The 24,220-nt window shown below is 42.0% G+C and overlaps 1 protein-coding gene across 4 annotated transcripts in view; it reads left to right on the plus strand.

Annotated features, from left to right (window-relative positions):
- LINGO1 (leucine rich repeat and Ig domain containing 1) overlaps positions 1–24,220 on the plus strand; it is a 621,415-nt gene that overhangs the window by 423,670 nt on the left and 173,525 nt on the right. For all 4 annotated transcript variants that reach the window (XM_077471861.1, XM_077471864.1, XM_077471866.1 and 1 more), the window contains one exon: positions 22,241–22,328. In XM_077471861.1, the coding sequence (XP_077327987.1) occupies positions 22,241–22,328 (88 nt within the window). The remainder of the gene's footprint in view (positions 1–22,240; positions 22,329–24,220) is intronic.

Below are 24,220 nucleotides of genomic sequence, written 5' to 3' on the forward strand. Positions count from 1 at the left end.
CTTAGCTGTGTGATGCTCCATATAAGGCATGCAATTCCTTCATAAATCAGTGCACTTTTATAAGGATCTGTAAAGTTAACTTCGTTTTCTGTTTTGTTTTGACATTTAAACAATCTGCATAATAGCCTTTTATTCATATGCATGAAATTATATTTTCATGAGTCATCCTTTTTCTAATTTACTATGAAATTTTATGAAACTGTCGCTGCAGCTTAGTATTCTGCTAGCATTCTAGTATCAAAGGACACAGAAGAGAAAAATAAAAACAGGGACAATTATGGAGAAGACATTTTACATGAAGCAGAGTGTCCCCATAATGATTAAAGCACAACAGGTAAATTGCTGCCAATTAAGATTTTGTCATTTTAATTTTTTCTTTTTGGAAGGAATGGTATTGTTATGTATACTGAATGTATTTTAAACCTTAATAATACTTCAAAGTACATGCCAGTCAAACATGAAAAGCTCTTGCGTTTAAAATGACCCGAGAGAGAGCGAGAGAGATAGAGAGCCTACCTGCTGCATGTTATCTCATTTTCATACCTGGCTGATCTTGTAGCTAAATCCATATTTTCTTATGGTAATCTAGTCTGCTGAATAACCATTAATCAGAGCTGCAAAACTGTGTTCACTGGTTCAAGCCCTGTCCTCTCTACAGCTGCCCATACATGGATTTAATTTCACACAATTCAACAGGAAATTTGTTCCGTGGGTGACCCTGTCAGCACCACCAGGTTCAACAAAAATTTGTTTTTTTATTGTTTTTAGTTGAAGGAGCTAGGTGGGGGATTTTCTGCTGGATAGCTACTGCATTCAATCCGCTGTAGCCACTGTTAAGGTATTTTGACAGCCTCAGGTGTTGGCTGTCAGAATACAATAGCCAGAACTGCAGATATATTTATTCATGCTGTTTAGTCTGAAAGGAGGAATCTTAAAGTGGTTGTAAAGGCAGACGTTTTTTTACCTTCATGCATTCTATTCTATATTCTGTGTGCAGCAGTCCCCTAATACTTACCTGAGCCCCCTCTTGATCCAGCAATGTCCATGGGAGCCTTGCCTCATTGGCTTTTCGCTGCTGTCAATCACAGCCAGTGAGCCAATCAGGAGATGGACACAGTCACACACAGAGCTGCTGCTCAGAGTGCATTTGCTTGGGTGCCCCCATAGTACTGTGGGGTCCCCCGGTAGGAGGGAGGAGCCAGGAGCACCAGCATGGGACCCAAGAAGAGGGGGGGTTTGAGCTGCTCTGTGCAAAGCTGTTACACAGAGCAGGTAAGTATGCCATGTTTGTTATTTTAAAAAAAAAAGGCTTTAATATCGCTTTAACATGTATGACCAAGACAAAACTACTGCTTACCTGCATAAACTTTGCAGCCTTAGAGGTTACACATCACAACATCATGCATTTAGTGTAACCTTTCTGACTTTGAACATTTTTGTAAAATTTCATGGAAATCATTAGCATCTCCTTGATTGATTTCACTTTTTGGCTGGACTTTAAACAATGTAGCTAGATTAAAACCAGTAGTGAAATACTCGTATGGGTTGATTTACTAAAGACAAATAGACTGTTCACTTTGCAAGGGAAGTTGCACTTTGCAAGAGAATTTTCCAAGAGCTTAGTGAATGAGGTAAAGCTCTGCTTTCATCATCCAACCATTTTCAAGCAAAAATGCTGTTTTTGTTTCCTTGCACATGATTGAGTATTCGTTGTGAAGTGAAATTTCACCACATTCACTAAGCTCTGTGGAAAATTCCCTTGCAAAGTGAACAGCCTATTTTCCTTTAGTGAATCAACCCCTTAGAGTAGATCTTATGCTTGCAAGTGGCTACTTGGCAAGTCGCAGGCTTCATATATGCCAGTAAGGAGTCCCATCCTCATTGGTAATATACTTTCTTCATCCAAAACATGTATGCCAGGGGTGTCCAAACTTTTGACCTTCTAAGACCACATTGGAAGAAGAGAAATTGTCTTGGGCCACACATAAAATACACTAACAATGAGCAGAAAAAGTCAGGCAGATCACAAGTTAATAATCACTGATATATATAATGTACCTATCTGAATACTAAATCTTTTTTTTGTAATATTTTTTATTATAAAAGTAAATTGGGAAAAGAAAAAGGCGTGATTGTGAAGAGTTGGATATTTTCTTTTGGAAGATAAAACGTATAAAAGTCCAGTGAAGACACTGTCCATTTTTTCTTTGTCCACAAGTGTTCGCTAAGTGTAAATGCATTTTTTTTTTTTTTTATTTAGTGACAGAACATAATAGTATGACATGGCATCACATTCTTGATGACAACCATCAGCAGAAACATGCAAAATGAATGCAGACAAGAATGTAAAATAAACTAACAACGTATTATACCATGAAACACTGCATTAATATAACAGAGCTAAAGTCTAGGGGCAGAAATACCCATAGAAAAACTACAGTGCATAGCAGATAACTTATAGGAGGACAGGACTAACATGTTGAGACCAAGAAGATTGTACAACCTATAGGCAGAGTACCACTATAAGGTAGAGGTGGGACAATGACCCCCTATAGTCAGGGCCGCTATCAGGGGGGTACAGACATTACACATGTAAGGGGCCCGCTTGTCCCCAGGGGCCCGGCCGTCATCCCCCCGTGCTTATCAGATGTCAGCTGAAGAGAGGAGGAGAAAACACGAGAAGATCGCACATTTTCGCCGGCACCAACCTCCCCCCTCCGCTTAATAGCTGAAGAGAGGCGATGGAAACATGAGGAGTTCACACATTTTCGCCAGCACTCCCCCCCCCCCCCCCCCCGCTCAACAGCTGAAGAGAGGAGAAGGAAACATGAGGAGATCACACATTTTCGGACAATGTTGGGGGTCAGGCGCCGGGGGGCCTAAAGCTGTGTAAGAGGCCCCAAAATTTCTGATGGCTGCCCTGCCTATAGTATTAGGACACTGTTCCTTGGCCTCAGAGTAGTTGTACTATTTGGCCAGTGTATACTGGATAATATTTTCCAATAATTTTGGAGTAGAAAATTAGACACCTAGGGCGTCCAAAGTAAACACATTTTTACAAAAAAATTCCAAAGAAAATCAACATTTGTAAGTAAGTTAACAGTTTTGTGTTGGGCCACATTCATAGCCATCCTGGGCTGCAGGTATGCAGTGTCTAGTTCCATAATTCCTACATTTTTGATTTGTACAGTGGGTTAACATGCATCATGTATGCATACATATACGTGAGAGTCTGAAAGAACTGTACGTTGCTAATGAATGAATGAATGAATGAAATACTTGTATAGCGCACAATGCGAACTGAATCGCCTCTAATATCAGTTTGCATCATTGTTCCACCTCTGCAACAAAGAACAATCAAGCCAGAATCTGATTGGTTTCTGCAGGATTCACACTGTTCTGTATACATACAATGCACGTGATAACGTACATGTTTAGGTGTAACTAGGCCCATATAGTTTCCTTTTGTCTTTCAAACTAAACGGCAGCACATAGATGTAGACTGTGGCTGGTAGACCATGACAAGGAAAGAATGGGATTTTTACTTGTCATGCATTTCATACAGAAAAATGCATAGATTTTGCTGCATGAAAACGAACACATGTAAATAGGCTCTAATGTTTTCATACACAAGGCCTAATGAATAAAAGAAGCAATTAATGAAAGCTAATGTTACCAATCCTGTAATCTAGCTTGCATTTGTGTATGTTGTAATAGAATAAAAATGGCAGTTGATAATGGCTAAATGTACTAAAATCAATGGATTGACCTAAAAAGAGCATATTTGTTTCATTGTGTGGATCACGCCTTAAAATGGCTCCCCCCTGCAGTCATATTTCATTGTCTTTGCTAACAGCATCCAGTAACTACACACATAAAGCCAACATGATCAGCTGCGTTTGACTAATTCTCTCCTCGCAATGCAAGAAAATGCTGGAAACAGAGCATGAAGAACATGGATGTTGTTGCATGCTGCAGATACCTTAGTACAGGCTGCTTCAGTATTATAAAAATAGAAGCCATAAAACGAACGGCATGGTGGTTAGTACTGTATGCACAGATGGCTGTTCATCAGTATTTCAGCAAGTTAACTGTGCAAAAAAAAAAAAAAAAGGTGTTTCTGCTCGACAGGAAGAGCTTGTGACATGACAATCTTCATACTAATAATCTCTACAAACATCGCCTGTCCACAGAGTGCAAGAATTAACATGAAACAGTCCATCCTCAGCGTCATTTTATTAAGCAAAATTTTCTCCCCCTCCCTTTCCCTCTTTGCCAACTGCTTAGTTGTTAGAGGTGCTAGGGGCTGCTTGCCATTTTATCTTATACCCAGAGCATTGTCAGCACATTGTGATACGTATTTCTTCATTGGATAATATTTAGAACTCCAGCTTTGGAGCTGTATACAGGGTGCCAGAACCTAACTACCTCTGTGTGGTCTTCAGTTCCTTAGCTGTGTTTATTGCATGCCGTGACTGCCTAATTGGCTCAGATTGGCAATCTGGTAACTCTGCCATTATTATTAGATTACTCAAGACCCAGCGTGAGCTCTCACCGGCTGCTCAGCCTCTGTAAGCCCATTTAGGTAAGACAGCAACATTCTGCAGTGTAGAGAATTCTTCTCATACATATGGTATTATTGAGTAAGAGAGTTTGAAGAACAAGGACGATGTACAAATGCAGTAATCCACAGTAGCCAGCTAGGTTGCACAGTCATAACAATAAAACAAATGTTTCTAATTGCCAGTTCTTTATTACCACACAGTTTTTTTTTTTTTGCCTTACTAAATATCTCTTTAGCCAAGTAGCCATGAAATTAAGAGACACTTGCTTCTTGGGAGGAAAGAAATGGTAAACAAAGATAATATTATAAAAAGCAGAGACATCATCCTACCGACAAAGTGCCACATAGACGAAGCTATGGTATTCCCTGTAGTAACCTATGGCTGTGAAAGTTGGACCATAAGGAAGGCTGAACACTGTGGTGTTGGTGTTGGTGTGGTGTGGTGTTGAAGAAGACTCTTAAAAGTCCGTGCAAAGCAAGAAGTTCAAACCAGTCAATCTTGAAGAAATCAACCCTGAATATTCACTGGAAGGACAGATTCTGAAGCTGAAACTCAAATACTTTGGCAACCTAATCCGAAGAGAGGACTCATTGGAAAAGACCCTTATGCTAGGAAACATGGGAGGAAAAGGAGAAGAGGATGACAGAAAAAAAATGGATAGATAGCATCTTCAAAACAATAAACATGAAGTTAAGCAAGCTCTGGGAGGCAGTGGAGGACAGAAAAGCCTAGCAAGCTATGGTCCATGAGGTCACGAAGAGTCAGACACGACTGAACAACAACAAATATCTCTTGTTAAGATGGCAGTGGTGGTTCTATAAAGACAACTGTGGACTGCAGTGCTTTATTTGTCACATGTGAATTCTGCCCCCGGTGGTTTTAAAGGCTCTGTAAAATATGAGAGCATTGCAATTGTTCATAATTGTTCTCTTTAAAAAAGATAGTTTGGGCTGTACTCTGCCCCTTATATAATTCATTGTTCCCCTCCCTCCTAATCTTAAGACAGCAATATGCATGACAGGGAGGTTTGAAATGTGGGCTCAACATAATTGTTGAAATGGTAAGTCCTTGTGCAAAAAAATTATAAATGCACATTTTGCAAAGAAAAAGTATTCTTTTGCTTTGCAAATCAGCCTGCAATGCTCTTACAGATTTCCTCCAGCTCCCTGTCCATACCAAGGTACAGACTTTCAGTGGTAGAGCTGGAGAAAGTGTCAACTGACTATGATCACCGTAATCAGTGCACTCATGTTCCATTGAGAACTACAAGTCTCTCTGCCAGGGTGGCAGACAGGACTTGTAGTTCGACTGCGAGGGGAGAAGAACCCCTGCACACTTTCACAGGGGACAGGCTTTTTGGGGATGGGGAGGGGTTGCCATTTGCATTATGTTACATGGTACACCCTAAATATATGAGTAGTATGGCACAAATTGTGGAGTTAGCCTTTAAAAGATCTTTATTTAAAAATACCCTGGTGCTAGAACATTTCCACAAAACTTCCCGTAGGATTATATGTGCATTTAACATATTTTATGCATATTATTTACCTGAAAAAGCTTCCCTTGTCTAAAAGCCTGCTGGTGGGTGCTGCCATCTTGCATGTGATGTCTGCAGCCCCAGCAATCTCAAGTGACACTGTTTAGTATTCCCCTACATCCTCCCCCAGCAGCAACATGAAAGGTTATTTAGAGAAGTGAGAGGAGGAGGAGCTGGGGCAGCACAGGGAGTTAGACACATCTAGAAGAGGAGAGAGCCATGACGTGCAAGGAAAGAAGAGGCTGTGCTAAGGAATTAACACCCCTGCAGTAGTCACATTTTCTACCAAGTTCTCGTTGCAAATGAATACAAAAATCATTAATGGAAAGATAAAAAAGCAAGCATTGAAATATTTCATTTTTCCATGCTTTTATTTGAAAATTTGTTGAGCCCGTGACAGAGTCTCTTTCAGCATACATGCTTGGGTCTCCCGAACCTGCATGTTTATGTCAGTGCGGGTCTTGAAAGGATCAAAATCTGACACCTCCAGTGCTGGCCTATCATGGTGAGATAGTATTAGTAATAATCAACTGAAAATATCCAACACAACCAATTATATACCTCCACCCCCCTTTCTAAGGGTATATCTGGGGCAGGCTGATGGCATCCAGTCATAAGGCTGGTTGTGGTTCCCCAGTCCAGCCAAACATGGACCATGCAATCATTTTTCCTGAGTCAAATAAACTGTCACAAACTAAATGTATCCAGTCCTAGAGGACTGCCCCACTTCTCTCTGGTAACAGTTAATTATGGCTCCATTGTGTGTAATGAGATAAGTAAAAGGTCAGTAATAAAAGGGTGATTGTGAGGAGAAGGGAGGAAAGAAGGAGAGAGGAAATTGGATGGGAGAAGATAATGGAGGCAGAACATGAGGAAAATAAAATGCTGTGTGAGGAGTTAAGTGAATGGAGAAAAGAGATTGGAGGGTGGGTAAAAGTGGCAGAGGAGTTGATAAGAATATACAATAGAGAAAAATAATAATTGAGTAATGGGAAACTAAAGAAAACTATAGAAAGGCATACAAATTATCTCTTGTGAAATTTAACTGTGCTTCGGAATTTTTTTGTTTGCAGACATCTTGCAGGTTGAGGGCACCTCCACATCGTGCATGTAATTAAATTGGGGTGGGGTATTCGATGGTCTCAGTAGCAGGCTATGAGTATGAGAATTGGCAAGCATAATGTGTTAGTTATTGATTTTTTAAAGGACAATTGATTTAGTTAATAAGACCATTCATATATATATAAAGAAACATTATCTATGTGTTTCAGGCAAAATCGCCCACCAGTTTCATAATTTGTATCGGTTGCATTACCCATACTGTAAATGTCATCTGTGCTTATTGTTTATAGATAGTAGAAATTCTCATGTTAGCTTTCTGGGGATAAAAAAATGACATTTTGTGCTTTAAGGCTCTGGCTTTTAAGAGTGGGGATCCACAAACATTGCTGAAATATAAAAGTAAGCTTTAAAAAGTTCGGATTTTTGATCTGATGCGTGCAGTTCTCACATACTATCCCCCAGGCTAACACAACAGCAGCCATATACACTATACAGTCCCCACTCTCCATCACTTCAAGACATACAGACTATACAAAGAAAAATATATGATGAGTGGATGGGACTTTTAAGGCACCAGCACAAATGCATACAAAAAAAAGCACAATTTATTATTACAACATTAAAAAAATAGTCTAAATATCCAGCGATAAATATTTTCTCTCAAAGATGCACATATACTACAATATCATATCATAATTCACTGGTCAAGAATTAGACCCCAACAACAATCCAACATCTGTATCTGTATATGCCTGATATGTTTTGAGTTTCTGCTTCTTGAGGGTAAAAACTGAACACTGAGATATACAGTACCTAATCAGCCTATGGAAAATTTTAATAACAGCCCAGCCTGTGCACTCCGCCAGCCTGTGCACTCCGATGGCGGTCAGATCGCGAGGGGAAGAGGGGGACGGGGAAGCACGCAGAGATCCAAGGACCAACAGGGACATAAAAGAATGCGCTTGGCGGGGTCCATCCAGAGATACGACCTACTCACAGAGATCCATTGACCAGGAACTTCAGAGGCGGAATATTCCGTTATTATATATTAGACAGAATATATACAATATATAAAGAATACTGTTCAGAACCCCTCCTTTACAAAAAACATGTATGCCTCTCCTAAAAGCACAGCATTACATCCATATAAACAGTTGTCTTAATCCCCATTCCAAATTTGAAATGTATATACAGTTGTCTCTACTCCCCTCCTCTTCTGTATAACAAAGTCACATATATAGTCCTTCAAATTTCTAGTTTCCTCACCATTGTTGGAAGCATAGGATTTATTGATTACTGTTAGTGTTGGAGTCTAGCAGCAGTCAATAAAACACCCCTACACAGAGCTGTGTGTCATCATACAAACTAAGCATCGCACTGTAAGGAGATAGGGTATGGTTCCGCTCATGGTCTGTTAAAGTCATATGGCATAGATCACAGAGCACAGAGGAGGTTGGTCTCTTTTTCCCAACACTGTGCAGTAGTATGTTTGGCCAACTCGGAGGTCTGAGTGAAGGAGTTTAATGGTAGAATGTCTTAATCGCCAGGGCATTTTTCCAATCATCTTGGTGACTTGGCGACCTACATTTCATAATCCCTGCCTTCCTCCACAAAGAACAGTAGGACAGAATGCTTCAAGTATTACTCTCAATGGTATAAATACCATGACAATTATTTAAACTTCTGAAATGTAACCATTTTGTAATCACAACTTCCTGCTGGTTTGCCATATTTTTCTGTGTATATTCCCTAGTGTAGTATAACTGCACTAGAGGTCTTCAACTTTCTTTACTCAAGTCATCTCTCTGTGAATTTTCAGAACTTTCTTATACACTAAATATGTTATAGTTTGAAATTGCAGTCTATCATGGCATGACTGCACATTACAGGAAACACAACACCCTACAGAACACACGTGCAAACCAGGGCACTAGTTCTGCTACAGAACTATCAGCCTCAGCATGGAATAGGCCCTACACTTTAGTACAGACATCTAGCCAATCTGTAATTCTATCTGATCTTGACTGCTCATTTTTAAAAACTAGTGGAGGTTGTTGCAGCAGGTAGTGCTTGATCTTGTTGAATTGCATGAGTGTTATCAAAGCTATACTCCACATAAAAAGGTAAAAGATTCACTGGGGAGGAATGCAGAAATGGGTGGATTGGGATGTAAATCTGACCAATCTCTTTGACCCTGTTTCTAGAAATAAGTCTATCACTTGGTACATTTTTCTCTGGTCCACTGCCAGTGGCAACTCATAGACTTATGCCGAGTACACACGATCAAACAATCCGGTGGAAAAGTCCGGCAAACTCAAGTCCGCCAAACAATCCCCCCGTGTGTAGCCTCCGGCATACTTTTTAGACCCGAAAGTACGGTGGACTTAGAATGCCGTGTTGCACTCCAATCTTCCCACCGGACTCGCATTTCGGCGGACAATCCGGCCGTGTGTGTGCCAGTCCGCCGTACTTTTGAAATGAGCGGACTTTTCCCACCCGGAGAAAAGTCCGCTCATTTTGAGCGGGTCTCCAGGTAGGCGGGGCCCGCGAAGGAGACGTCGCTGGCCCCGCCGCCTGGTATGGACTTAAAGGGGAACCCCAACGCCGAAAAAAAATCGGCGTGGGGGTCCCCCCCAAGTCCACAACAGACCCTTGTCCGAGCACGCTACCCGGCCGGCCAGGAAAGGGGGGCGAGCGAGCGCCCCCCCCCCTCCTGAGCCGTACCAGGCCGCGTGCCCTCAACATGGGGGGTGCCTTGGGGAAGGGGGGCCATGCGGCCCCCCCACCCCAAAGCACCTTGTCCCCATGTTGATGAGGACAAGGGCCTCTTTCCGACAACCCTGGCCATTGGTTGTCGGGGTCTGCGGGCGGGGGGCTTATCGGAATCCGGGAGCCCCCTTTAATAAGGGGGCCCCCGGATACCGGCCCCCCACCCTATGTGAATGAGTATGGGGTACAATGTACCCCTACCCATTCACTTGTAAAACAAAAGTACAAAAAAAACACAACACACGACAGAAGACCGGGCCACCGCCTATAAAAGAGCTATAAGAAGGCGCGGTGGCCCGGCAGAAGAACCGAAGAGGGGGACAAGACCCCCGAAGTCGGAAGAAGAGCGCGGCGGCGAGGAAGAAAGCCGGACTCCTCCGCTAGCAAAAGAGCTACAAGAAGATAGTGGAGGAGTCCGGCGAGAAGACCCCCGGAGCTGTGCAATAAAGTATTTTATCTCGTGTGTTGTGTTTTTTTTGTACTTTTGTTTTACAGGTGAATGGGTAGGGGTACATTGTACCCCATACTCATTCACATAGGGTGGGGGGCCGATATCCGGGTGCCCCCTTATTAAAGGGGGCTCCCGAATTCCGATAAGCCCCCCGCCCGCAGACCCCGACAACCAACGGCCAGGGTTGTCGGGAAGAGGCCCTTGTCCTCATCAACATGGGGACAAGGTGCTTTGGGGTGGGGGGGCCGCGCGGCCCCCCCTTCCCCAAGGCACCCCCTATGTTGAGGGCACGCGGCCTGGTACGGACTTAGTACGCCGTATTAGTCCGTTCAAAAAGTGCCGTGTGTGGGCAAGTAGCACGTTCGGAAAGTCCGACGGACAGTCTGGCGGGAAGTCCGCCAGACTAAGTACGTCGGACATACCGCTACGTGTGTACGCGGCTTTAGCAGAATATTGGATAAGCTGGAGGACTGGCACAGTCGGAGAACTGCATAAGTGATAGTGTGGACATTTAAATGAACTTCAATTTTAATGGGGACCTTGAGGTCAGGTTTATACCTTTGAACACCATCACCAATTCAATATACCCATCTACGAATGCATGTTCCCCGCTTTGGACTTGCTTTGGTACTCTTCAGTTTTCATAGTCTTTGAAAAGATCATTTTGGTCCTGTCAGATCTGTCACTTTTATTAGGTGACTTTTTCTCATACAAAGGGCTAGCCCTTTAACCCCTTAAACATGCCATTGTCATTTAGCCACTGTGTTATTGTCCCTCTGGCAGAGAAGTTATTACTCTTCCCCTCAGAACTAAAAAAGAAATATATAGGGCAAGATAAAAAATCCAGATGCGGGTGGTGGAAATGATGATTCTGGGATTATGAGGAACTGAGAAAATCTGATACCTGTGAAGGACAGGAAACTTGTCATCCTAAACATGCTTCCCACTTCAAATTTTTGTTTCATGGAGCCTACCATTTCCATTCTGTTAGCATAAAATTATGTTCCTCTATCTAAACATCTATCTGTCTTGTAGTTCTAATGTTTAAAACAGACTCCCACACATGATTTCATTAACTGTGTCCCTGTCTGCTGCTATTTATCTCTATTTACAATGGGTTGGTTTTTAAAGATACATTCATCAAACTTGTTTGCTTTAGAGATGATTGTAGCAAACATTCAGATATTTAGAGGCTTCCTCCTTATGTTGTAAATTCAGGCAAAGGCCTAATTCCGTCTTTTTTTTTCAATCTCACTGTCTTTGCTGGCCTTTATTCCTCCTCCCCTCCTGCTTTATCTGTCATCGCATTTTTATCCCTGAGTTTTTTATTAATTAATTTTTTAATTAGAAGTATCGCATATGGCAGTGGGGGTTTGTTAGGAACCCGGCCAAATCGTTCACTAGCACTCCTGCACTGCATCCTTCATTACTCCTCTGGCACTGCACCCTCTTGTCCTGCGCGACTACACCCCTGTTCTGCATGCCAGCCATAGTTAGAGGAAAGCTGGCAGGTAGAGGGTGAAAAAAAAAAGAGAGAGAGAATTTGGAGCCCTTGAGATGAAGGAAATATGAATAGAGAAGAAAAAAAAGCTGAGGGGGAGGGATGCCAAAGAAGGAGAGACAGATCGATTAAAACAGCAGCTTGAATCCTTGGCAGTTTCTGCCTTATACATGGCTTCTTGACCTGGATTATAGGCATGTGCACTGTATCTTTGTGCGTCTGGTATTATATAGATTTGTGCAGTTTACTCTCACCTACATGATCTCACGCAAAGCCCTGCAGCCCTGCTACTAATTATTAATAGCCGTGCGTTCTGTGCCCATTTTTGTACTGAGTCCAAGCTGTACAACTCCACCGAAGAGGCCAGCTCTGCAGAATTAATCTGAATAAATGTCTCTATTGCCCGACACAGTTCAGCACCACGGATAGCAGCATCTTTTACAGTTGCAGCTCGCTCGGTCATATCTTTTTCAAATGTTGGCTTGCGTCTCCCATTTTGTTCTCTATCTCAGCTTCTTTTCTTCTCCATCCAATCCTTTATCTCACATATCATCATCTCTCATTATTTCTGTAATCCTCAGTCTCTCATTACTCCCTTTCTATTCCTCGTTCCTGCGTCAGTTTCCCCTTGCTTATACTGTATCTCTTCGCTTCCCCGTCTTTGCTATCTTTTAGACAGTGCCGTTTTCCTTCAGCCCCCCCCCCCCCACCCTTTCCCATCTCCCCAGTGCTCTGTATTTAACAGGACAGCCCAAGCGGATGGCTGGATGCTCTCAGCGCTTCGTTGATTCCTATTATCTGTGCAAAAACAAAACCCACAAACCCTCCTCCCAAAGAGAATCCTCCTTCTGTCTTTCCGCCCCTTCCCCTGTCTGTCTCTTCTATCCCTTTCTCCATTCCTAGCTTCCCCAGCAAACTGCACCTTTCCTTTTCTAGCAAGATCCTTCTCTCTCAGCCTTTCCATCCTTTATAGGCTGCACAAAGATGTAACACCTTCACTGCCAGTTGAGATATGCACAGTATAGCTTTATAAAGGATGTGAATATATTTTAACTCTTCCCTGCCATATTGAGCATTCACATTCATTCCTCATTCTACATCTTTATGGCTGACATTGCTCGCTGTACAAAGCAGTTGTTGCCGCTCCTTAAAAAGATGTAAAGGAAACATGACAACCAAAGACCAAACACAGCACTTCTTTCAGTATCCTGTTTTATGTATGAAGTGCCTGAGCAGAATTATAGTTTACAGCTGAGAATGTGAAGGTGAGTAATGTTAGAGGTCTAGTTGAAGGTTAATGACATTTTGAATGGTTATCCTCCTAAAATATGTTAATATACTGTGTTATGACTGCTGGCACTTTGTACATAGCTGCTTAATCATCAGCCTCTGCCACGAAAAAAGGTCAAGGAAGATTTCCTCGTAATTCTGCCGAGATACATTTCAGGAATACATTGCTCCAGGATGCCTTGAAGTATTCAATCATATTGACCATTTCATATTGCAGCCAGCTTGGACCTGTGACCATAATGTACACTGATTTGTGACATCCCGGAAAACGTAGCAAATTACTAAAGAGCTAGCATGGTAATCGATGAAGAGCAGAGACATGCATGGATGTATAGCTGTTTACCAATGTAAACACTAAATAAAGTTGCATTTACAATTCAAATCCTTCCCTGTACTGGAAGTAGGATTTTATGTCCAACCGCTGAATAATTTCACGTTAAAAGAAAAATTCCGAGAAGGGAAATTTTATTGAAGCTGTCTCATTATAAACTCTCCCTTAGTTTTGGAGAAAAACAGCCCTCTTTCTATGAAAACACTAAAGTGTCTATTTATAAAGTACTGAATCAGCATTAAGGGGTTGTTTGTGTGATTTTACCCCAGGATATTGCACATTTCTGCTTTCCAAATTAACTAAATTGTTAGCAAGGTTTGTGCAGTTTTGCATACTGTGCAATATATCAAACTGTAAAGCCAAGCTTTTCCCTTTTTTTTCACATTTGCACTTCAAGCTTTCTCTATGAGACATAATTAATTACTACATGATCCTCTTCTATTGACGACTGTAATGTGACTTAAAGCGGGATTCCACCCTAAAGTGGAACCTCCGCTGATCGGAACCCCCTCCGGTGTCACAATTGACACCTTTCAGGGGGGAGGGGGGTGGAGATACCTGTCAAAGACAGGTATTTTCACCCACTTCCGGGCATAGACTCCCACGGGAGTCTACGCCATTTCCTGCCCTGCCGCGCTGTCTGCTGGGACACACACGGGTCCCAGTGACAGCGCAGAGATTTCCTATTGCGCGGCGCAACTCGCGCATGCGCAGTAGGGAACCGGGAAGTGAAGCCGATTCGCTTAACTTCCTGATTCCCTCATCCAAGAATGGCGGCGGCAGCAGCCGAGGCCCGAGCGGTCGATCGGCCTCGGCTGCCGGCATCGCTGGAACCCGGGACAGGTGAGTGTCCATTTATTAAAAGTCAGCAGCTGTAGTATTTATAGCTGCTGGCTTTTAATAATTTTTTTTTGGGCAGAATCCCTCTTTAAGTCACTTCAGTTCCTTTATTTTAAATACAGCAGTCTAGATACAGGAGTGTAAGAAAATGTTAACTTTGAATTCAGAATTAGTAGAACCTGGCTGCAGTGGTTGTGTTTGAGGCTGGCTGTGTAGACATTATCAAAGTGTGCTAACAAAAAACGATTTTGTTGCTTAAAGCAATGAAACAGGATTTGTCTGTCATTTTTCAGTATCCTATGGGCTATGAAACAACGTTTCTGATTGGTTGTTGTGGGTTGAAAGAAATTTCCTGGTTATCACACTTTTTACACAGAAGGTCCTAAGGCACAACTCATAGGTCTTCTGGGGAAGAGAGAGGTGTGACACATTATGCACAACTATAATCAACAAACTTCACAACCATAACACTTGAACCATATGGCTTTTTTCACAGCTGTTTGCATTTCACAGCTATATTAATGACCTTTAATAAATAACTTTGAAAAAGAAAAGAGACAGAGCCAAAGTAAACTGAGAGGAAATACATCATTTTATGAGATTTTTGTCATTTAAGAGTTTTATTGAATACACCAGACAGAGTAAAACAAACCAAACGCCACGATTTTGTACAGAGAATCGGTTGATACAAACATTAACAACAGGCCAACAGCATTCAGTATAGAAATAGAAAAACTGATGGTGTCAAAAAATCATCAGAACACCTAAATTAAGCGTAAGATACCACAAAATAACACATTATTCTTGTCTCTAGTCAGCTGCACACAAACAAATTGTCCAAATACTAAAGAAGACGATACAGTTTGGAAATCAGAAGGCAGAGAAGAAAGCGGGGACATGATGAGAAGCAAGGCAGGTTTAAAAGAGAACGGAAGAGAAGGAAAATAGAGGCTTAAGGGAAGAGAAGAAGGGGTAGGAGGAGGAAAAAACAAAGGGGGGGGGGGGGTGTTGGGGTGTGAAGGGCAATTCGTTAGGTGAACATGCCCAGTTACTGTGACTCTAGGGGGTCACAAAGGTGTCATACTCTTGAGAGAATCGGAAATTGTGCCAGTAAAACCAGGTTTTATTGAATTTTTCCTCTTTTCGATGCAGTGCGGCCATCAATTGTTCCATCAGGTTAATTTCGTTCACCACAGCTATCCACTGACCAATGGACAGGGGATCTGAGCATTTCCATCTTTGGTGAATACAAATTTTAGCGGCATTAAGAAGGTGGATCAGAAGGGAATTCTTATATCGACGTCTCGACATCGGGGTCAGATGGAACAGGCACTGCGCCAGGTCGTCTGCAAGTGTAATGCCTGTCAGTCTAGTAACCATGCGACGAATGGCGTCCCAGAAGGGGCAAACACGCGCACATGTCCAGAATACATGCAATAACGACCCATCAGGTTGCTGGCATCGCCAGCAGGTGGAAGGAACTAAAGGGTAGATCTTGTTATACCAACGAGTCAATATCTTAAACCCAACCTCCTGAAACCTCGCAATTAAGGAACGCTGTGAAAAGTGCAAGATTCGTTCTCTCGGATCTTTTGAAAAGGCTCGGCTCAGATAATTTTCCCATTTCTGTAGATAGAGAGGTATAAAGCCTTCTTGGGTTTCAACCAGAAATCCGTACATTAAGGACACTAAATGACGGAAGGGAGCAGGATCCAGGCAGAGCCTTTCAAAAACAGACGTGGGTTGACTAGAGGAGGTCATATAATGCAAGGAGGTGAGAAAATGTCTAATCTGTGTCGCTCTCCAACTATCCAGATGGGGCGATAGCATTGCTTGAATTTCCTCACTAGCATACCATCGACCCTCGTGATGGAAGTCTCGGAACCTGAATTTGTTGATCATTAGAAATTCCCTAAACCTCCTCCCTGACAGACTAGAAGGGAATTCTTGAACGCCAATGAGCGGAGACATAGGTGAGGGAGTGTGGGGGACCATCGTGACACAGCCCGTCCTCAATACTACCGACAGTGTAGTCCCAATCAAAGGGTGGGATTTCAAGGGTGCTGACAGGGTGGAAGTCTGCCACAGCAAGGTTGAGAGTGGAAGGGAGGATACTGCCTGTTCCGCCCCCACCCATTCCTTCTCTGAGGCATGTTTGACCCAGTCTAGGGCTCTAGTTAAGTGAACCACCTGGTAGTATTTAAATGGGTCTGGGAACCCAATGTCTCCCTGGTCTTTTGGAAATGACAGGATATGGTTAGACAGTCTTTTTGCTTTGTAACCCCAGAGAAAATTCAAAAATTCCCCCCGGACCGAGTGAAGGAAGTGACCTGGGACCGTTATTGGCAGGGTTTGGAGTATATAAAGTCATTCTGGCATAATTGCCATCTTTAAAATGCTGTTCCTTCCGAACCAGGAGAAAGTATTCTTGTGGCAGCGTTGGAGCTCTAAGCGTAGGGAGGTAAGCCAGGGGGCAAAATTCTCTTGGAAGATTGCTGACAATGAGGGGGTAAGGTAAACTCCCAGATATTTTATTTTGTGGCGAGCCCAAAAGAAGGGAAAATTCCATTGACCTGGACTGCTGCTGAGGGGTGGGAGTAAATTACCTCTATCCATTGACACATATGGGGACCTAGACCAAGGTGTTTCAACGTGCATTTCATAAAGAGCCAGTTAACCCGGTCAAAGGCTTTCTCCACGTCAGCTGATATCAGCAACATTGGATCGGGCCAAGTGAATAAGATTCAAGGCCCCTAATCGTGTCCTCTCTGGCTTTTCTGGTTGGAGTGAAATTTTATGAGATTTTTAAGGCCACTTACTATTTTGGGGGGTCAGCATGGCTCTAAGTTACTTAGATACAGAAGAAACAAAAAAAATGGGGAAAGATGGCATCATTTGCCTTTTCAGTGTGACTAAATGAACAAGAACTAAATGGTGTTGTGCATATGGTAAGTGAAAGACCTTTTAACGGGCATGATGGGGGTGCCAGAATGTACTCAACACATTTCTTTTTCTTTTCCTGAAGAAATTATTGTGGTTGTCAGTCTGACAGAGGAACTCATTTGCACATTCAGGAATTAGGCAGCTCTCAGTAGGTTCAAAGATTTTTATAGCAATATATTTGCACATATTTATAGCATGGTCCTACAAATACATAATCCACTTTAATGGTGGACATGTGTGCTTACATATTGTTTTATAATGATCAGCTTCAATATAATTCTTCAATCTAATCAATGTTAATATCAAATTCCTAAAAATAAAAAATAAACTTTGCATACCTGCTGAAATGTCAAACTGTCTCTGGGCTGAAATAAGAGAGAAAGCTGAAAAATGGATTTTATGACACCTTCTCGCTCTATCCATTTCTTGGCTAAGTTAGCTGTTGCTCTTAGAACAGAGCTCTAACAGCAGCTGAAGAAAGTGGAATAGATGCTTAATAAGACCACATTCAGATTTGGATGATTTTATATGCAATAAGCTGTAATTAGTTTCCTCTTTTTTTTTTTTTTAAAACAGACTACAGTTGTGTGTCAAAAGGCATGACGGGCACTGTATAGAGAAAAAAGTCAAACTGAAATAAATTCCTGTTGCCAAAATACAGATTAATTGAAATTGCAAATGAACAACAATGTAATTTGTCTCAGTAGAGCAATTAATGGGTAGATATGCAAAAATGTTTGTAGCCTGACTTACTGTATGAACTTATGCAGGGCATCTTATTTGAATATATTTACTGCATACTGATCAGAATAAGTGTCTATCATCAGTCCAGAAAATACTGCCTAAATAGCAGAGGTTCTACAATTGTCTGAACCCCACCCTCTAGTTCAGGGTCTCCAAACTATGGCCTGCAAGCCAAATCCAGCCCACTCCGAGATTTTATCTTGTCCTCTGCTAAAGTCAGTGGTATTTCCTAAATTTGCTTGATTCAGGGGTGAATCTGACCTACCTGACACACACTGACCTACCTGGCTGACACAAACTGACCTTTCTGGCACACACTGACCTACCTTTCTGACATACACTGACCTACATGACCCATCTGACATGCACTGACCTACCTGACATACACTGATCTACCTGACACACATTGACCTACCTGGCTGACATGCACTGACCTACCTGTCTGACATACACTGACCTACCTGGCTGACACACACTGATCTACCTGACATACACTGACACACACTGACCTACCTGACACGCACTGACCTATCTGACATGCACTGACCTACCTTGCTTACATACACTGACCTACCTGACATACACTAACCTACCTGAGCCACACTGACCTACCTGGCTGACACACACTGGCCTACCTGGCTGAAACACACTGACCTACCTGACATACACTGACTCACACTGACCTACCTGACACGCACTTACCTACCTGATATACACTGATCTACCTGACATACACTGACACGCACTTACCTACCTGACATACACTGACCTACCTGACATGCACTGACCTACCTGCCACACACTCACCTACCTATCTGACATACAATGACCTACCTGACATACACTGACACACACTGACTTACCTGACATACACTGGAACACACTGACTTACCTGACATACACTGACTTACCTGACATGCACTGACCTACCTGCCCTTGCCCCCTTAAAGCCTACATTTATTTATTTAAAATTAATCAAGGTTAGTCAAATGAAGCCACTGTGCCCGTCAATTGCAGCCACTGTGCCCATCAAAAGAGAGAGAGAAAAAGAGAGAGAAAAAGAGAGAGAAAAAGAGAGAGAGGAAAAAAGAGAGAGAGTGAGAGACAGACAAAGGGAGAGAGTGAGAGAGAAATACCTTTTTTTTTTTTTCTTGAATCCTCGTCATTCTGTCCCAGTCACAGGCAGCCACCATGGCCGTTATCCAGCGTGACTGGATGTTGAGGGTGAGGTAGAAGGGGGCATCACTACGCCAGCGTTCTTCTGATCTCCTGCGGCATATGACTTTGCCTGCTGTCAGTGGGTGGCGCTGCAATATCGAAGAACACAGAGTCTGTGTAAACTGACGGCACTGCTGTCTGTCTGTCTCAGTCTGACCCATCTCTGACACTCTGGGCTATTGGCCACACATTTGGGGCTCCAGCCTCAATAGCCCCATGCTAACGATGCCTATGGCTTGATTCCCCCATCAACACAGACAGTACTGCTGGACAAGTTGAGATTTGAACCATCAATGGCAATCTTGTCTTTATTCCCATCGCACACATTCCTGGATCACTAGGCTCATCTGTAGCAGATGCCGTAGTGGCTACCAGCTGGACACTAGATATCACAGATCAATGCACATTCTCTAGTGTAGTGATTCTAAACCAGGGTTTCGTGGAACGGTTCCTCCAGAGGTTGCTAGGAGTTCCTCATTGGGCCATTTCTGCCTCTCAGATAAGTTCCCACTGACACCATTGATCTTTTTAGCAAGGAGGTAATACTTCCTAATGACCACAAGTGTAAGGACCATTCTTCCCACTGACCATCACACTAATGTATCATGAGTTGTAGATTTCTAATTTTTAGCATGGGTTCCCCGAGATCGGAGAACTATTTCAAGGGTTCCTCTGTGTTGAAAAGGTTGAGAAAAGCTGCTCTAGTGCAAGGTACGCACGAGAGTGTGCAGGTATTCCTGTATAGACTTTTAAGGACTTAGAGGTGCAGCTTACATGTGGGGGGACGTGTACATGGTTTTACAACCTATCCAGTGGCATAATTCCCTAAGAGTAGCTGTGCAGGTCTATGTGAGGTTGCACCAATAACTCAGGATCATCACCTAAACTGTATGAAAGCAACTGGTTCTGCTGACACTCATCCAATGCTTATTGATATCAACATTGGAAATAAGTACTTTTTATTTATGTATAAAGGCACAAGGGCAGGGCTGTCCATTTTAAATTACACTCCATTTATTAGGTGCCATCAGTATGTTGATTGAATTGGTGTTACACTGTAATTTGGGTTTTTAGAATTTTTGATTAAGCTGTAAATGAAAACCCAGAATGAATTAAAATGCCATCTTGAAGGCTTGAAAAAAACACATACAGTACATGGGAAAGTGTGTTGGATTCTGCTAAGGATTGATAGTTAATTAATTGTCTCCTCGTTGTGTTCATGGGCTATGGATAATAGACGAAATGGCACAAGTGAGATTTTAAAAGGTTGCTGAGCTTTTAAAACATTGACTTAAGTATATAACTATTTAAACGAACGCATATCGATGCCTATCTCAGACTACTTCTGCTTTCTCAGGACTAATGTATGGTCAGCCTAAATTGAGATGTGTATCTTAGAAAATGGTAACCAGCGGGCTTAACACAGATCTAAGACAGATAAAAGTAAATAGACATACACTATATACCAAACAACAAGCAATAAGGTAGATTACATATATATCTCTATTCAAGTATCTCAAGAAACAGCACATTACATATATTTTGCAAATATCCAAAAGAAACATTGTAGTACTTACAAAATGCACCATTTAGAAAAAGCTGGTAATGGCTGTCCCCTATAAAGAACAGGATAGAAAACAATGCCTCTCATCCACTTGCCTGGGAACAAATCCAAAGCCGGTGGTATTTCTGCAGAGAGGATAAAAGGCAAAAATTCTTTTAATCATGTAGGTGTTACAGAACTTGCAGAGCTGTGTAAATCTCAGTACTCGGATGGACAGAAATGTAATACTTTTGTCAGGTAAAAAAACTTGCTCCCTTGTTTTTTATTTGTGTATTTGGCCATTTAGCCACCTTAGAGATGCTATCTAGGGTTAGTGCCCCTATTAGTGCCCCTGGGAGTCTCCAATGGGAGTGAAAAGAGATTCCATTGCAAGTACACGTTTATTCAAGGGACACCTTAAGATTCCCTAGAAAGCTTAAATTCATGGATAAAGTGGAAGAAATGCCTATTACTGTTCTGAAAAACAGTCCCTCCTACCTACCCTGACCAACCTGTAAAAAGATATGTGTACCTACACAAGTCCAGTCATGTGATCCTGCAGCTCTGTGTAAAGCAGTGCTCAACAATGACAGTGAATTCTGTGGGCTGTAACATTACCCATGGGCTCCCATGTCTCCCATTGCCTCTCCCCTGCAGAAGCTGCTCACTAACACAGGGGAGCTGGATCTGCAGGATCACGTATCTGGAGTGGATTAAAAATAGGTAAGTACACAGATTTTTTTTTTTTTTAATGCAGGATAGGTAGGAGGAGGAAGAGAGAACTTTGGTAAAGTAATATTAAAGTCATTTTGTTCTTCTTAATTAACAAACATATTATACTTACCTGCTCTGTGCTGTGGTTTTGCACAGAGCAGCCCTAATTCTCTGCTTTTCAGGTCCACCGCTGGTGCTCCCGGCCCCTCCCTCCTGTCAGGTTCCCCCAGAGCAAGCAGCTTGCAATGGGGGAACCCGAGCAGGCTTGCTCCCGAACCGCTGCTTTGCATGTCCATTTACACACAGAGCCACAGCCTGGCCCGCCCCCCCCCACTTCATTGGCTCCCTGACTGTGATTGGCAGCAGCAGGAGCCAATGGCTTCTGCTGCTGCTTTAGCCAATGAGAAGGAAGAGTCCCCAGACAAGAGAGGCTTTTGTGGACACCGCTGGAGGAGGATCGGATTCCGGTAAATATTGGGGAGGGGGGGATTGGGGAGGCTGCTACACAAAGGAGGTTTTTTAGCTTCATGCATTCTAAAACCTTCAGCTTTTACAAACACTTTAAGAATAGTTATAGTTAGCCTTTTCTTCCATTTTAAGCGAAAGGAAGTTTGCTGTTTCCATATCTTCAGTTTGATCAGTAGACTAAAAGTGCTGATGATAATGGTGATGGTAATGCTAAAGTGATGATGATACAAGTGTAACTATATCAAATCCTTCTTTTCTTTTCAGAGTACATGATTGGGGTTTGGAAGATCAAAACACTCAAAATCTGTCGTTTGTCGTGGCCAGTCAGTGTCCTTGTAAACGACTCATCAAGGTAATGAGATATAATTAGATATTGCTTTAAAGTATATAAAAATAATTTACGTACCACCATGTAATATGTCTTTAATGAAAAGCAAGCTATAGGTACATTTTCATTGTAAGAAACAACTTTCTAAGGGCTGACATCCACCTATATCCTACATACCTAAGTGGTGACATCCACCTACACGTTACCTCTCTTAACTAGAACTGCCAGTGATTAGTAATGTCTACTATGCCAGTCTTGCTTGTGGTCTTCAGCATTTTACACATCAAGAGATTCTTGTGTTTACCACTGATCAGTTGTTCCTCAGACATATCGTTTTTCATATATATGAATATAGTATATTGCCAAAAGAATTGGGACGCCTGCCTTTACACACACATTAACTTTAATGACATCCCAGTTTTCATCCGTAGGGTTTAATATTGAGTTGGCCCACCATTTGCAGCTATAACAGCTTCAATTCTTCTGGAAAGGCTGTTCACAAGGTTTAGGAGTGTGTCTGTGGGAATGTTTGACCCTTCTTCCAGAAGCACATTTGGGAGGTCAGGCACTGATGTTGGACAAGAAGTCTTGGCTCGCAGTCTCCACTCTAATACATCCCAAAGGTGTTCTATCGGGTTGAGGTCAGTAGTTTTTCAGGGTTTAGGCTTGGCCTCTTAGTTCCAGTGAAGGTAACTCTTAAGGCGTTAGCATACCAAGACATTTTGGACAATTTCATGCTCCCAACTTTGTGGGAACAGTTTGGGGATTGCCCCTTACTGTTCCAACATGACTGCACACTAGTATACAAAGCAAGGTCTATAAAGTTTGGGGTGGAGAAACTTGACTGACCTGCAACCGATAGAACACCTTTGGGATAAATAAGAGCAAAAGACAAAGGATGGGCCAACTCAATATTGAACCATACGGATAACACTGAGATGCTATTAAAGTGCGTGTAAAGGCAGGTGTCACAATACTTTTGGCAATATAGTGTATATATATATATATATATATATATATATATATATATATATATATATATATATATATATATATAAAATAACCCCAGGAGGACATTTATAACAGCATGATCTACACCTTAGACAATGTCATCAGTGCACAGGGGTTGGCTGAAAAGGGTACATCTCTAGGTCTTGAGCAAAGGTCTGCTAAACATTTGCCCTTCTGAAAGAACTGTCTATGTTGCCTATGGCTACAAATGACATCCAGCCTTTCATATGTCAGTGGGAATCTTAAAGTCTGACTCTGATTGGTAGCTGCAAGCAGCCTTGTATGTTCCTATCTAGGACATTAAAAAATGTGATCGACGGTCAGTCAAAGCAGCAGAATTAGAAAACCAGTTCATATGTGTAGTAGTCTGTACCTAGGGAATGACTAAATATAAGATTACATCACTGAATTGGGCAACATGTTGATCTTTAAATTGGCATTTATTATGTTTGTTGTTTTTTTTCTTGGCTTTGATAATGCTTTGTAACAAACTTCACATAAAATGCTAAATTTACAATATAATCAAAACGGCCAAAAAGCAATTATGCAATTTATATGGAATTTTGTCAGTAAGGTCAAGTGTTGCCACGGTTAAATGTAAATTTTATAACAATGCATACAAATAAAAGAAAATGTACCGTAAGTTATGCTTTGGGAATTTCCTAGTGTTTGTGCGAATGGCTCTTAAAATGTCATCTGATCATCTTTTAGGTCATAATAATAATAAATAAAGACAGTTTTACTTAAAGTGTTACTAATCCCAGGACCCTGCATTCACTATATCTGGTCTCGCACAGTACACAGAACATGGAAATGCAATTATTTTAGTAAATATAAACTGATAAATACCTTTTCTCATCAGCAGTATAAAGCAAAATTAATTATCACTACTGATCAAATAGGTA

Source organism: Lithobates pipiens, unplaced genomic scaffold (genome assembly GCF_037356315.1).
Source record: "Lithobates pipiens isolate NorthernLeopardFrog02 unplaced genomic scaffold, aLitPip1_a1.2 Scaffold_8, whole genome shotgun sequence".
Taxonomy (NCBI): domain Eukaryota; kingdom Metazoa; phylum Chordata; class Amphibia; order Anura; family Ranidae; genus Lithobates; species Lithobates pipiens.